The sequence below is a fragment of the Oncorhynchus kisutch genome, linkage group LG7, assembly GCF_002021735.2.
Source record: "Oncorhynchus kisutch isolate 150728-3 linkage group LG7, Okis_V2, whole genome shotgun sequence".
In the NCBI taxonomy this organism is placed as follows: domain Eukaryota; kingdom Metazoa; phylum Chordata; class Actinopteri; order Salmoniformes; family Salmonidae; genus Oncorhynchus; species Oncorhynchus kisutch.
In genome coordinates this window covers 24,685,757-24,699,995 of record NC_034180.2, presented here as the reverse complement: position 1 = coordinate 24,699,995, position 14,239 = coordinate 24,685,757, and the positions used below count along the sequence as shown (strand labels likewise).

The 14,239-nt window shown below is 43.9% G+C and overlaps 1 protein-coding gene across 4 annotated transcripts in view; it reads right to left on the bottom strand.

Annotated features, from left to right (window-relative positions):
• Nucleotides 1-14,239, bottom strand: part of LOC109894361 (disheveled-associated activator of morphogenesis 1) — an 82,251-nt gene that overhangs the window by 33,567 nt on the left and 34,445 nt on the right. For all 4 annotated transcript variants that reach the window (XM_020487798.2, XM_020487797.2, XM_020487803.2 and 1 more), the window contains exon 2: nt 6,584-6,822. In XM_020487798.2, coding sequence (XP_020343387.1) covers nt 6,584-6,766 — 183 coding nt within the window. In that variant the 5' untranslated portion in view covers nt 6,767-6,822. The remainder of the gene's footprint in view (nt 1-6,583; nt 6,823-14,239) is intronic.

Genomic DNA, 14,239 nt, shown 5'->3' with positions numbered 1-14,239 from the left:
GGTGATCAGGTCTACCACTGTCCTGTTTTGTCAGCAAACTTAATGATGGCGTTTGAGTTGTACGCAGCCACAAAGCCGTGGGTGAACTGGGAGTACAAGAAGGGATTAAGCACGCAGCCTTGAGGCGCCTCCGTGATGATGCTCAGTGTGTTGGATATGTTGTTGCCTACCCTCACCACCTGGGGGTGGCCTGTCAGGAAATCCAGGATCCAGATGCAGATGGAAGTGTTCAGTCCCAGGGTTCAGGGCTTAGTGATGAGCTTCGAGGGCACTATGGTGTTTAACGCTGAGCTGTAGTCCATAAACAGCATTCTCAAATAAGTGTTCTTCTTGTACACGTGGGAGAGGGCAGTGTGGAGTGCAATAAAGATGACATAATCTGTGGATCTGTTGGGGCGGTATGTGAATTGGAGTGGGTCCAGGACATCTGGGATGATGGTGTTGATGTGAGTGATTACCAGCCTTTCAAGGTTATGAGGCAAAAATAATTTAAACAGTCCCTGTGCCCAAGAACTCCAAGGTAACCTATGGTGGTCTGCTTGAAACACATCAGCCATGGAGAATGGTCTGGAACTGCTTGTGCTCTCATGAATGGTTCGTTGTTGCTTGTCTCAAAGCTAGCATATAAGGCATTTAGCTCGTCTGCTAGGCTCGTGTCACTGGGCAGTTTGCTGCTCGGTTTCCCTTTGTAATCAGTGTTAGTTTGCAAGCCTTGCCATATCTGACGAGCATCAGCGCAGGCGTAGTAGGTGATGTCATATCCTGTGTTTAATCGATTGGTTGCTTACTGTGTAATCTGCATTGCCATTGGCTAGTTATGACTGGTTAATCATTTTGTTTTTGTCATAATTTGTATTTGTAGTATCTCATCCAATCTTTTTCTTGTATTGACGCTTTGCCTGTTTGATAGCTTGTCCGAGGTCGTAGCTGGATTTCTTACAAGCGTTCCGGATTAGAGTCCCACTCCTTGAAAGCGGCAGCTCTAGCCTTTAGCTCAGTGCAAATGTCCTGTAGCTTAGCATCCACTTCATCGGACCACTAGTACTTCCTGTTTGAGTTTTTGCGTGTAAGCAGGAAACAAGAGGATAGAGTTATGGTAAGATCTGCCAAAGGGAGGGCAGGGGAGAGCCTTGTATATGTTTGTGTGTGGAGAAAAGGGGATCGAGAATTGTTTTGCCTGTAGTCTCACTTATGACATCTTGATAAAAATGAAATAAAACATATTTCAGTTTCCCTGCACCTACAATCACCAGCCATGAGAAGAGCTGCCTCTTGGTGGGCACTTTCTTGTTTGCTTATGGCCCTAAACAGCCCATTGAGTGTGGTCTTAGTGCCAGCATTGGTTTGCATTGATAAATAGAGTGCTATGAAAAATATGTTGGTAAATAGTATGGTTGGTCTCCAGCTTATCATAAGGTATTCTAAACTCAGGAGAGCAAAAACTTGAGACTTCCTTAACATTCGAGATTGCGCCCCAGCAGTTAACACAGACACACCACTCCCTCCCTCATCTTACCCGAGGCTGCCAACCGGTCTTGAAGATGTATGGAAAAGCCAACAAGATGTATATTATCCATCTTCTTGTTCAGCCACGACTCTGTGAAACATAGAACATTACAATTCTTCAGGTCCTGTTGGTAGGATAGTTTCAAACGGAGCTCGTCCAGTTTGTTCTCTAGTGACTGTACCTAGAGGCGGTTTATTTACTTGTCAACAAGTTTGGTCGGGATGCCGGCTCATCTGCATCTTTCGCGCCATCTCATCCAATTTTGAGTCCCGGTGATTAGGGCCTTGTGTCGGAGTATGCAGAACGTCCAGAGCTGCTGACTCGTTGAAGTAGAAACCAGTTAGTGATCGCTGTTCTGATCTCCAGATGCAGTTTTCGGTCACACAAAATAGCAGAATTGGTCAGGAAGCCAGTAAAACGGCTGCTATCCACTGCAACGCCTCTCAGTTCATTCTCAAACCATATGTTTGGGTGCTAATATATCAACTTCATGTGTAAGTTATTACAGGTCAACTATCTCTCCCCATAACAGCACAGTGGTGACTGTGGAGGACGTGGAGAAGGAGTGAAAAAAAGGCACACAATTTTTTTTTTGACCAACAGACAGCATGAAATGTGGCTAACATAAAACCCATCAAAACAGAGTAGCTAAAGCAGAGCAGATAGTTCAGTGTGAACAACAGGCATACCAGAGAGAAAACATCACTGCCAGATGCCACAGCTCTTCTCCAGGTCTGCCAAGCTACAGGCCTGATCTTATCCAGACGAGACGTGTGGAGCCCCAAGTCAGAGACACACAACTGTCTGGTGCATCAACGGACAGACGCAGTGGTGTAGTGGAGGGTATACACTGTATACCCACTTATTTTCAGTGGGCATTGCGTATACTCACTTTTGAATCCCCATGACGCGTATAAAAGTAGTGTCGAGGATGTATATGTCATATCAATTAATAAGGTTGATGGAACAGGAACAGATCAGAATGTTTAGCCTAAAAATGTTGATCAACTATTATTTCTTCACATTTTAGGCGCAGAATTGTGCAAACTGCGGTAGGCCTTTGCGCAAATGTTCCAAAATGCAATTTGGCTGTTAGACAATGAAAGAAAGTTGAAAGAAAACCAATAGAACAGGAGAACTCTTTACAAAATAATGAGGAAGTATATTTATAAAATAATTGTCTCAACATTTCTAAAGTGGGAATTTGGCAATAGGCTACTTTGAACCAAGACAAGACATTAATATGAAATTAAGGAACAGGAAAGCCATAGCGATGCTAATGATGGGCCTAACCGTCGTCTGCTAGATAGAAAGACTTTCCCAAAAAGTAGCTACAAAGTAGCTTATGCCTACCTGGCAGAATGATATCATGATTTGCATCAATCCAGTGACCATTTGTTTTGCAAACTCATGTGCTACAGAAACACTGTTAACTAAACCCCAGTGCAAGGTGCATGTGCACTTGAATTAAAATGGTAACTACTCTCAAAAAATAAAAGTAGTCTCGCGATGTGGTTTAAGCATTGTTATGGACTGAGAACATCCAATTTGGTTGTTTTTCTATTAAAAAAAAGTGTTACTTTGGGAGCGAAAACCTGTTTCAATAGCAGAACTACTATTAGCATACTTGACTGGGAAAGACCAATATGGGACTCATAATTTTAGGGCATTCAGAGTGTATGTAACTGTTTCTTAAATAAATAAGACAGGAAGTACCCACTTTTCCAGGCACCACTACATCACTGGACAGACGGAAGAAATGGAGGACTGAAATAACTTAGAGATAACGAGAGAGCTTCCTAAATCATTTTTCTGCTGACCTTTGAAGTAATATAAATAACTTAAAAGAAAAGAAAAAAACACCGTTCTCTCTATGTATCCTGTATTACTCTTCTTCTTTCAAATATGAACCAAGTGGATGGTTGGCAACATCCCCTCGTCTATTAAGGCACCTCCAGGTTTGACAGTTTTCTTCCGTTTCGTGCCTACTCAATATGACCCAAGCCAAATTTCCCTCATCCAGAGGCATAGAGCTGGGGTGTTTACCATGCTGGAGTTTAAGCTGATACTGTTTGACATCTCTGTTTTGGCCCATTGTGAGAGGTCCAATCAGGACACAATGGCTGCAGATGGATTCTCTGTAGGAGACTTGTTTGGCCAGTGCCTGGGACAACTGACTCAGTCGGCAGAGCGCGTGGAAGCCCTGCAAGTCGAAGGGCCAGACTGTACTGCTGGCGGCTGCTGCTGCTGGGTAGGGACAAGGACAGGCACCATCATGAACTGGTAGCCAATGCCTGCACAAACACTCACTGGCCCCCTTCTCAATGGAGTCTGCAGAGCTAAATGAGGATGAGCATGTCTCACTCATGGTAGCTAACCCTTTAATGGATCAATAGTGAGAGTAATAAGGGGATAACAGAGAGCTTGGGATTATTAGGATGAGCACTAGGAAGAAGCTATTCTCTATCCCTATAGAGGCATGAGCACTGGGCCTTTGTTGACCCTGTGATGACCATACAAAGAGGAAGCATTGGCCTCTGAGTTTTCTGAAGTTTCCTTCATCTGAAACACTATTATTGCAACCCCCCTCCAAGTCTCTGATCACAATTTCCCTCCCTCCCTCCCTCCCTCCCTCCCTCCCTCCCTCCCTCCCTCCCTCCCTCCCTCCCTCCTCCAACCCTACCCACTCAACCATAACAATCTTTGCCCTCCCTCTCCCGTTACTCTCTCCTCTTCCATCCTATCATCTCTACCATATGCTAAATCCTTCTCTCTCCTGTCTCCTGATTCTGCCTTTTCAACCCTACTCACCTCCCTTTCCGCATCCTATGACTCTCACTGTCCCCTTTCCTCTTGGCCCTCACCTCCTGCTCCGTGGCTGAGTGACTCACTGCAAACTTACAGAATAGGGCTGCGTGCAGCTGAGCTGAAACGCAGGAAAACTAAAGTTCCGGAGGACCTATCCCTTCTCTCTACCTTCTCTTCCTCTGTATCCGCTATTAAGCTACTTTCGATCACTCTACATTTCAAGCTTCTGCCTCTAACACTAGGAAACTTTTTTCCGCCTTCTCCTCCCTCCTTAATCCTCCACCTCCTACCTACCTCTCTGCGGACAACTGTCAACCACTTTGAACAGAAGGTTGACGATGTCCTTGGACGATGTCCTTGGACTTTCACTCAGCCTACTGAGTCCACTGGTCCCACTCTCACAGAACTTCCCTATGCCTTGACCTCTTTCTCCCCGCTCTCTCCAGATGGAATCCTGCAACTTGTGATGTCCCGCCACCCAGCAACCTGCCCGCTCAACCCCATCCCCTCTTCCCTTCTCCAGACCACATCTGGAGACCTCCCATTACTCACTTCCCCTCATCAACTCATCCCTGACTACTGGTTGCGTCCCCTCGGACTTCAAGAAGGCCAGAGTCGCTCCCTTCCTCAAGAAACAAACACTCGACCCTTCTCACGTCAAAAACTACAGACCGTTATCCTTTCTTTCTTTTCTTTCCAAAACACTTGAGCGTGCTGTCTCTGACCAACTCTCTCTCTATCTCTCTCAGAACGATCTTCTTGACCCTAACCAGTCAGGCTTCAAGACGGCTCACTCAACTGAGACTGCTCTCCTCTGTCACGGAGACTTTCCGCACCGCCAAAGCTGACTCTCTGTTTTCATCCTCCTATATTTATCCGCTGCCCTCGACATTGTGAACCATCAGATCCTCCTCTCCACCTTCTCAGGCACTGCACACTCTTGGATTGCATCCTACCTGGTAGGTTGCGCCTACCAGGTAATGTGGAGAGGATCTGAGTCTGCACCACATGCTCTCACTACTGGTGTCCCCCAGGGCCCGGTTCCAGGCCCTCTCCTATTTTCTCTATACACTAAGCCACTTGGCTCCGTCATATCCTCACATGATCTCCCCTATCACTGCTATGCAGATGACACTCAACTACTTCCTCAACTACTCAACCTTTCCCCCTTCTGACACCCAGGTGGCAACCCGCATCTCTGTGTGCCTGGCAGACATCTCAGCTTAGATGTCGGCACACCACCTCTTCCACTACAAGACAATGGTATTTGCCTACGGAATAGCAATGGAAACTAGCCCTCCCTACCTTCAGGCTATGCTCAAATCCTACACCCCAACCAGAGCACTCCATTCTGCCACCTCTAGTCTCTTGGCCCTCGCACCCCTATGGGGGTCAGCTCCCACTCAGCCCAGTCAATGCTCTGTCAGGGCACCCCAAAGATGGCTTCCTCCTGACGCTAAATCAGCAAAGTTCCTGCCAATCTTCCGAGAATGTCTGAAACCCTGTCTCTTAACAGAGTATCTTAAATTAATCCCATGGCGCCCCAAAAAAGTAATGTCTTCTCCTACTAGCACTGACTTTGCTGATAACTACCTTATTGAGGTTGTTTCACCAAACTAATTGTCGCTCTTGATAAGAGTGTCTGCTATGCCTTTATATTGCTGTCAAGAAGCATTGATTATGCTGGAAACAAGCTAACAAAGTATTTCAGAGGAAATATATCAAAAGCGAGCTCCTCCCTTAGTGAGTATTTCTGAGTCCAAATCACACAGCCAGGCACTGAAAACAGAGTTGAAGAAAAGCAAGTGCAGACCTGGCCGCTTCGCCTTCAAACATGGCCATCCACGTATCCCCACATATGATTAAGCTAGTTAAATACTTCACAGTCCTGAAAGATTTGGATTCGAGTGTAATCATGTAATAAATTAAAGCCATAAATGGCCAGATCCCTTTAGTCATCTATACTGTAGAACTGAACCAACTACCAACCAGCAGCTCTTAAAAGGATACTTTGGGATTTTGGCAATGAAGCATTTTGTCTACTTCCCCAGAGTCAGATTAAATGGTAGATACCATTTGTATGTCTCTGTGTCCAATATTAAGGAAGCTAGAAGTAGTTTCTCAAGCCAAGTCTAACTAGACAAAGGGCCTCATTGCCAAAATTCCGAAGTATCACTTGAATGGGCAAGAGAAGCAGAGTAGAGCAATAGAATGAGACAGCAGTTCAGCATGGCATTGGGCCCAGCCCAGCCCAAGAACAGTACGTACAACCAGCTCAGAGAACATGGCATCCAGCTCCTCTTCAAGCGGCATGGGCAGGGAGGGCTCCATGGTCTGTAGGATGAAGTTACTGTCATGGCGAAGGCGGTAGGTGATCTCCGGGTGATCACTCCCTTTAAAACAGCAGAATATATCGGAGAGGCCCCGCCCTGGACGCTTGCGAGGGGCCATGGCGGCCAGGGTTTGGGCCCTTTCTAGGGAACGTTACCGTTTCTCACCACGGCTCCCTGTAGAAGAAGACAAAACAGATTGTTAGTGGAATACATGGTTGGAGTCATTTAACCAGGTTATTAATTTGGCTTCTGAGGGTGTGATATATGTAAATTCTAACCCTGATGGTGTGGTCTATATCACCCCCCAAGGTGTGGTCTATGTCACTCCCAGAGCATGGTGTATGTCACATGATCTATGCCATGGGCAATTCCACAGTCACAGAATGAGACGTACAGTGGGGCAAAAAAGTATTTAGTCAGCCACCAATTGTGCAACTTCTCCCACTTAAAAAGATGAGAGAGGCCTGTAATTTTCATCATAGGTACACTTCAACTATGACAGACAAAATGAGAAGAAAAAAATCCAGAAAATCACATTGTAGGATTTTTTATGAATTTATTTGCAAATTATGGTGGAAAATAAGTATTTGGTCAATAACAAAAGTTTATCTCAATACTTTGTTATATACCCATTGTTGGCAATGACAGAGGTCAAACGTTTTCTGTAAGTCTTCACAAGGTTTTCACACACTGTTGCTGGTATTTTGGCCCATTCCTCCATGCAGATCTCCTCTAGAGCAGTGATGTTTTGGGGCTGTTGCTGGGCAACACGGACTTTCAACTCCCTCCAAAGATTTTCTATGGGGTTGAGATCTCCAGGACCTTGAAATGCTTCTTACGAAGCCACTCCTACGTTGCCCGGGAGGTGTGTTTGGGATCATTGTCATGCTGAAAGACCCAGCCATGTTTCATCTTCAATGCCCTTGCTGATTTCAAAATCTCACGATACATGGCCCCATTCGTTCTTTCCTTTACACGGATCAGTCGTCCTGGTCCCTTTGCAGAACAACAGCCCCAAAGCATGTTTCCACCCCCGTGCTTCACAGTGGTATGGTGTTCTTTGGGTGCAACTCAGCATTCTTTGTCCTCCAAACACGATGAGTTGAGTTTTTACCAAAAAGTTATATTTTGGTTTCATCTGACCATATGACATCCTCCCAATCTTCTTCTGGATCATCCAAATGCTCTCTAGCAAACTTCAGAAGGGCCTGGACATGTACTGGCTTAAGCAGGGGGACACGTCTGGCACTGCAGGATTTGAGTCCCTGGCGGCGTAGTGTGTTACTGATGGTAGGCTTTGTTACTTTGGTCCCAGCTCTCTGCAGGTCATTCACTAGGTCCCCCCGTGTGGTTCTGGGATTTTTGCTCACCATCCTTGTGATCATTTTGACCCCATGGGGTGAGATCTTGCGTGGAGCCCCAGATCGAGGGAGATTATCAGTGGTCTTGTATGTCTTCCATTTCCTAATAATTGCTCCCACAGTTTACATATTGCTTACCTATTGCAGATTCAGTCTTCCCAGTCTGGTGCAGGTCTACAATTTTGTTTCTGGTGTCCTTTGACAGCTCTTTGGTCTTGGCCATAGTGGAGTTTGGAGTGTGACTGTTTGAGGTTGTGGACAGGTGTCTTTTATACTGATAACAAGTTCAAACAGGTGCCATTAATACAGGTAACGAGTGGAGGACAGAAGAGCCTCTTAAAGAAGAAGTTACAGGTCTGTGAGAGCCAGAAATCTTGCTTGTTTGTAGGTGACCAAATACTTATTTTCCACCATAATTTGCAAATAAATTCATAAAAAATCCTACAATGTGATTTTCTGGATTTTTTTCTCCCATTTTTTCTCTCAAAATTACAGGCCTCTCTCATCTTTTAAGTGGGAGAATTTGGTGGCTGTCTAAATACTTTTTTGCCCCACTGTAACAGATGTTTCACTTTAAAAATGTATGTCAAACAAAAAACAATGATTGCAAAGTTAAACAAACCATTCAGCTTTTAATGACATTTAGGATGACTTAACAATTTCCACGGGAAATTTAACAAAAACACATTTACTTGAACAGGGCAGAATGACGGAACAAATAGCACAAACGGTCATTCTGCAACTAAACTTTGCAACTGCATTGTTCTCAAAGTAAATGGTGGCTGAGTTAAAACACAGGCCTAACAGTGGAGGACCATCCTCCTCAGTGAATTTCATAAAAATAAAAATTGTAAAACTTAAAAGTTATCCTTTTTAGAAAAAACTATACTAAACATAATCATGTCACCAAATAACTGATTGAAAACACTATTTTGCAAAGGTCTACAGTAGCCTCAACAGCACTCTGTAGGGTAGCACCATGATGTAGCCGGTAGACAACTAGTTTCTGTACTCCTCTGGGTACATTGACCTCAATACGAAACCTAGGAGTCTCGTGGTTCTCACCCCCTTCCACAGACTCACTTCCTTCCATAGACTTGTAATTATATATTTCAGAGGACGTCCTCCAGCCTATCAGAGCTCGAGGCATGAACTGATATGTTGGCCAACCAATCAAAGGACCAGAGAATTAATCTAGTACTGAAAGCATCAGCTACAGCCACCTAGCACTGCAGTGTATAAAATGTGGTGAGTAGTTGACTCAAAGTGAGAGAAAGACAATAGTTGAACAGTTTAACAAATACATTTCTTCGCCCCAAAAAAAGTTAACTTTCAGTTTCACTTGCAGCCAGGTAGTTTAGCCTACTGAAACACCCTGCTCAAACAGAGGGATTCTATGTTAGCTAGCTGAGTTTCCAACACAACACTGGAAGATAAGCTTTTGGTATTACTAATTTATTGCCATCATGGCCCGCCGGTGTAACTGCTTACTGACTGTACAATAACATTACTGCATGATTGTAGCAAGTTTACTAATGCGTTAGCTCTATTAACAATGCTGACTTTGACGTTACTTTAGTTAATATGGTGATAACGATGTGTGTAGCGGTTTGGCTTGGAAAGGTTTTTTCTCCTGGTCACATACATCTGGGTTGTGCATTGAAGTCCACAAGTGAAGGGAAGAGAATGAATACAACGTGGCTGTTATGAGAGTGAACTCTGTTTACGCGTGATCAGGGGTGTATTCATTCCGCCAATTCTGTTAAAAAACATTTCTTAAAACTGAAGTAAATAGAACAAAACGGGGATAAACATACCTGAATTCTTGTTTGCAACTTTGGACTAATGATTACACCCTATATCAGCTAGATGCAGGCAAGAGTGTGCAAGGCGGTATTGAATGTCAATGTCTCACCTCAAATGTCTCTCGACCTGTGGTCACCTACGCTGTCAACTTTCATTCATAGGCTAGGTTGTAGCAACCTCAGGTTGGGTATAAGAAAAATGTTAGTATCATGTAGTAGCCTAGACCCATCGTTGTTACATTGAACTGGGTGAATGGAATATGAATGAGCGTCATCCAACATGCTCTAATAGAAATAAGGCCATGCTCATTAAGAAAGAAAATGTGTTCTCCCTCACCTTAAAACGACACTAACCACAACTGAGGCCTAAATGTACTGTTATACAACCAGACATTCAAGGACTCCAAATAAAGAGACAGAGATGTCAATGGGAGAGAGCCATTACTGGATTATTGTCTTCTGTATAGAGAAAACACAGTGAAACACTACAGATTGTTCTTTTTATTTATTTTATTTCACCTTTATTTAACTCGGTAGGCTAGTTGAGAACAAGTTCTCATTTGCAACTGCGACCTGGCCAAGATAAAGCATAGCAGTTCGACACATACAACAACACAGAGTTACACGTGGAACAAAACATACAGTCAAAAAAAGAAAAGAATAGACTGCATCCAATTTGATGAGTAGAGTGTTGGAGGCTATTTTATAAATGACATTGCCGAAGTCGAGGATCGGTAGGATGGTCAGTTTTACGAGGATATGTATGGCAGCATGAGTGAAGGATGCTTTGTTGCGAAATAGGAAGCCGATTCTAGATTTAATTTTGGATTGGAGATGCTTAATGTGAGTCTGGAAGGAGAGTTTACAGTCTAAACCAGACACCTAGGTATTTCTAGTTATCCACATATTCTAAGTCGGAGCCGTCCAGAGTAGTGATGCTGGACGGGCGGGCAGGTGCAGGCAGTGATCGGTTGAAGAGCATACATTTAGTTTTACTTCTATTTAAGAGCAGTTGGAGGCCACGGAATGAGTGTTGTATGGCATTGAAGCTCGTCTGGAAGTTAGTTAACACAGTGTCCAAAGAAGGGCCAGAAGTATACATAATGGTGTTGTCTATGTAGAGGTGGATCAGAGAATCACCAGCAGCAAGAACGACATCATTGATCTATACAGAGAAGAGATTCAGCCCGAAAATTGAACCCTGTGGCACCCCCATAAAGACAGCCAGAGGCCCGGACAACAGGCCCTCCGATTTGACACACTGAACTCCATCTGAGAAGTAGTTGGTGAACCAGGCGAGGCAATCATTTGAGAAACCAAGGCTGTTGAGTCTGCCAATAAGAATGCGGTGATTGACAGAGTCGATCTTTGGCCAGGTCGATGAATACGGCTGCATAGTAATGTCTCTTATCGATGGCGGTTATGATATCATTTAGGACCTTGAGCATGGCTGAGGTGCACCCATGACCAGCTCTGAAACCAGATTGCATAGCGGAGAAGGTACGGTGGGATTCAAAATGGTCGGTAATCTGTTTGTTAACTTGGCTTTCGAAGACCTTAGAAAGGCAGGGTAGGATAGATATAGGTCTGTAGCAGTTTGGGTCTAGAGTGTCTCCCCCTTTGAAGAGGGGGATGACCGCGGCAGCTTTCCAATCTTTAGGAATCTCAGACGATATGAAAGAGGTTGAACAGGCTAGTGATAGGGGTTGCAACAATTTTGGCAGATAATTTTAGAACGAGAGGGCCCAGATTGTCTAGCCCAGCTGATTTGTAGGGGTCCAGATTTTGCAGCTCTTTCAGAACATCAGCTATCTGGATGTAGGTGAAGGAGGAATGGGGGAGGCTTGGGCGAGTTGCTGTGGGGAGTGCAGGGCTGTTGACTGGGGTAGGGGTAGCCAGGTGGAAAGCATGGCCAGTCGTAGAAAAATGCTTATTGAAATTCTCCATTATAGTGGATTTATTGGTGGTGACAGTTAAAACGGCAGTGTCTGATTAATTCAGTGAATTAGATAAAAGCAAACATACCCGCTTTAAAATATATGGGTAGATAGCTACCTCACCACACGGACCAGAACATGTGAACATGTCTCCCCTCACAATCCTCAGATTGGTTTAGGGGCCTAGCTACAGTGGCTTTTGATGATTATAAAACACACACACAGAGAGAGAGACAGAGAGGAAGCAATATTATGCCGCGGGGCCTCAGCCTGCCGCATCCCTCTCAGTGACCCTACACAACAGGACCAGGATTCATATCCAAACACGGGCACTGTGGTGATTAGTGCACTGACTGGGAAGACCCGCTGCTTCTCAGCTCAACTCACTGTGGTTACTGGTCTTCATGTTCATGTACTAGCAGCAGGCAATAGACACACACACACACACACTTCTACACTCTTCACATACGCTGCTGCTGCTACTCTGTTTATGATCTATCCTGATTGCCTAGTTACCTTAACCCATACCTACTTGTACATATTACTTCTACTACCTCATACATTGACCTTATACCAGTACTACTTTTATATCGCCTCATTGTTGTCTTTTCTCTTACTATTTTTATTTGCTACATTTTTTACCTTTTAACTTTGCATTGTTGGGAAAGGGCTTGTATAAGTAAGCATTTCACAGCAAAGTCACAGATTGAATCTGAGTTTAAGCAAAGTGATTTCTAAGATCCAGACTGGGCCAGTAAGACAAATGGCAGTATGTTAGTCTTTAAAGAGGGAGAGATGTGGATGTTATGAGTGTAAATCATGCGACTCGTATCTATGAGCTTTGATTAAGCAGGAACCAGAGACTCAACTCCTGTTGAGAGAGTAAGATTAAGAATCTAAATGAAAGGAGAAAAGTAAAAGAAAACAATATCACCTCAGAATTTTGCTAAACTGAAAAGTTCCATGAATATTAACTTGTAAATGAGGTCCTGGGGTTAGCTAACAGAAACCAGGACTGGCCTGAGAAGCCAATCTAACAACCGCAGGAGAGGAAAGTGAAACCCAGCAGTCTGTGATAACCTCACTGGGGACCACACTATCTGCTAAGGTCAGACTGAGGGCAGTCTACTCTGTTTTGGGTTCATTCACAAAAATCTCAGTGAATCATTTACACAAGGTTAGATGCTCTCAATGTTTCTCCTCTGAGAGGTCGATTTAAACAAGGCCAGGGCGAGAAAGATCAGCTTCCAAAACTCCCAAGGAAGCACTACTCTGACCTTCCACAAAGCACTAAGCAAACATCATCATTCAACATCTTCAGTTACTATAAAGAGGCTTTTCTTGAACTAAGAATGTGTGGGTGTGCTAAATCCTGTGGATCTGTACAGTAGCTAGGCTAAATCCTGTGGTTGAGTAGCTAGGCTAAATCCTGTGGTTGAGTAGCTAGGCTAAATCCTGTGGATCTGTACAGTAGCTAGGCTAAATCCTGTGGTTGAGTAGCTAGGCTAAATCATGTGGTTGAGTAGCTAGGCTAATCCTGTGGTTGTGTAGCTAGGCTAAATCCTGTTGTTGTGTAGCTAGGCTAAATCCTGTGGTTGTGTAGCTAGGCTAAATCCTGTGGATCTGTACAGTAGCTAGGCTAAATCCTGTGGTTGAGTAGCTAGGCTAAATCCGGTGGTTGTGTAGCTAGGCTAAATCCTGTTGTTGTGTAGCTAGGCTAAATCCTGTGGTTGTGTAGCTAGGCTAAATCCTGTGGTTGTGTAGCTAGGCTAAATCCTGTGGTTGTGTAGCTAGGCTAAATCCTGTGGTTGTGGAACACACATAACTCATACAATCCACACCATTGAAGTCTTGGAGTAGCCTATTAGAGAACAACTTTACCACTTTCTTAGGTATGGACAAATGTGAACAGACCAAACAAGACTAGAAAGGTGAATGACCACTCTTTGCAGCAGGTAGGCCTATATACAGTATGTTGTATATTTGCTAGTATAGGATATTGTAAGATATGATATGTATAATATTTACTAATTTAATTGTTTCATCACTGAATCAACAGCGTACAAAAGGCAGATAGTTTGAACATTATATGGCAATAAAAACAATTGCCGACAAAGTATAAAACAAACACACATCATCTAGAGATGCCTAACCTAAACATGACATAAAACCAAGATGTCCAGGAAATCAAATTAAAATAAGTCTCCCTCCCCGGCAGTCATTTTAAAAACACATGAAGCGGTCTGTTTATTTATGTGCAACCTTGTCCTTCCTGAATGGACTACCATCATCAGCACAGAGAGTGAATCCCAAATGGCACCCTTTTTACTGCACTACTTTTTTTTTATACCAGGGCCCCTAGTATATAGGGAGTAGGATGCCATTTGGGACACAAACTGAGTGTTTTCCACATGTGCTGGACTCCAGTGAATCTGTCGGTTCCTACAACAGCAGATGATGTCCTTGTGAACTTTACACAATCCATCTT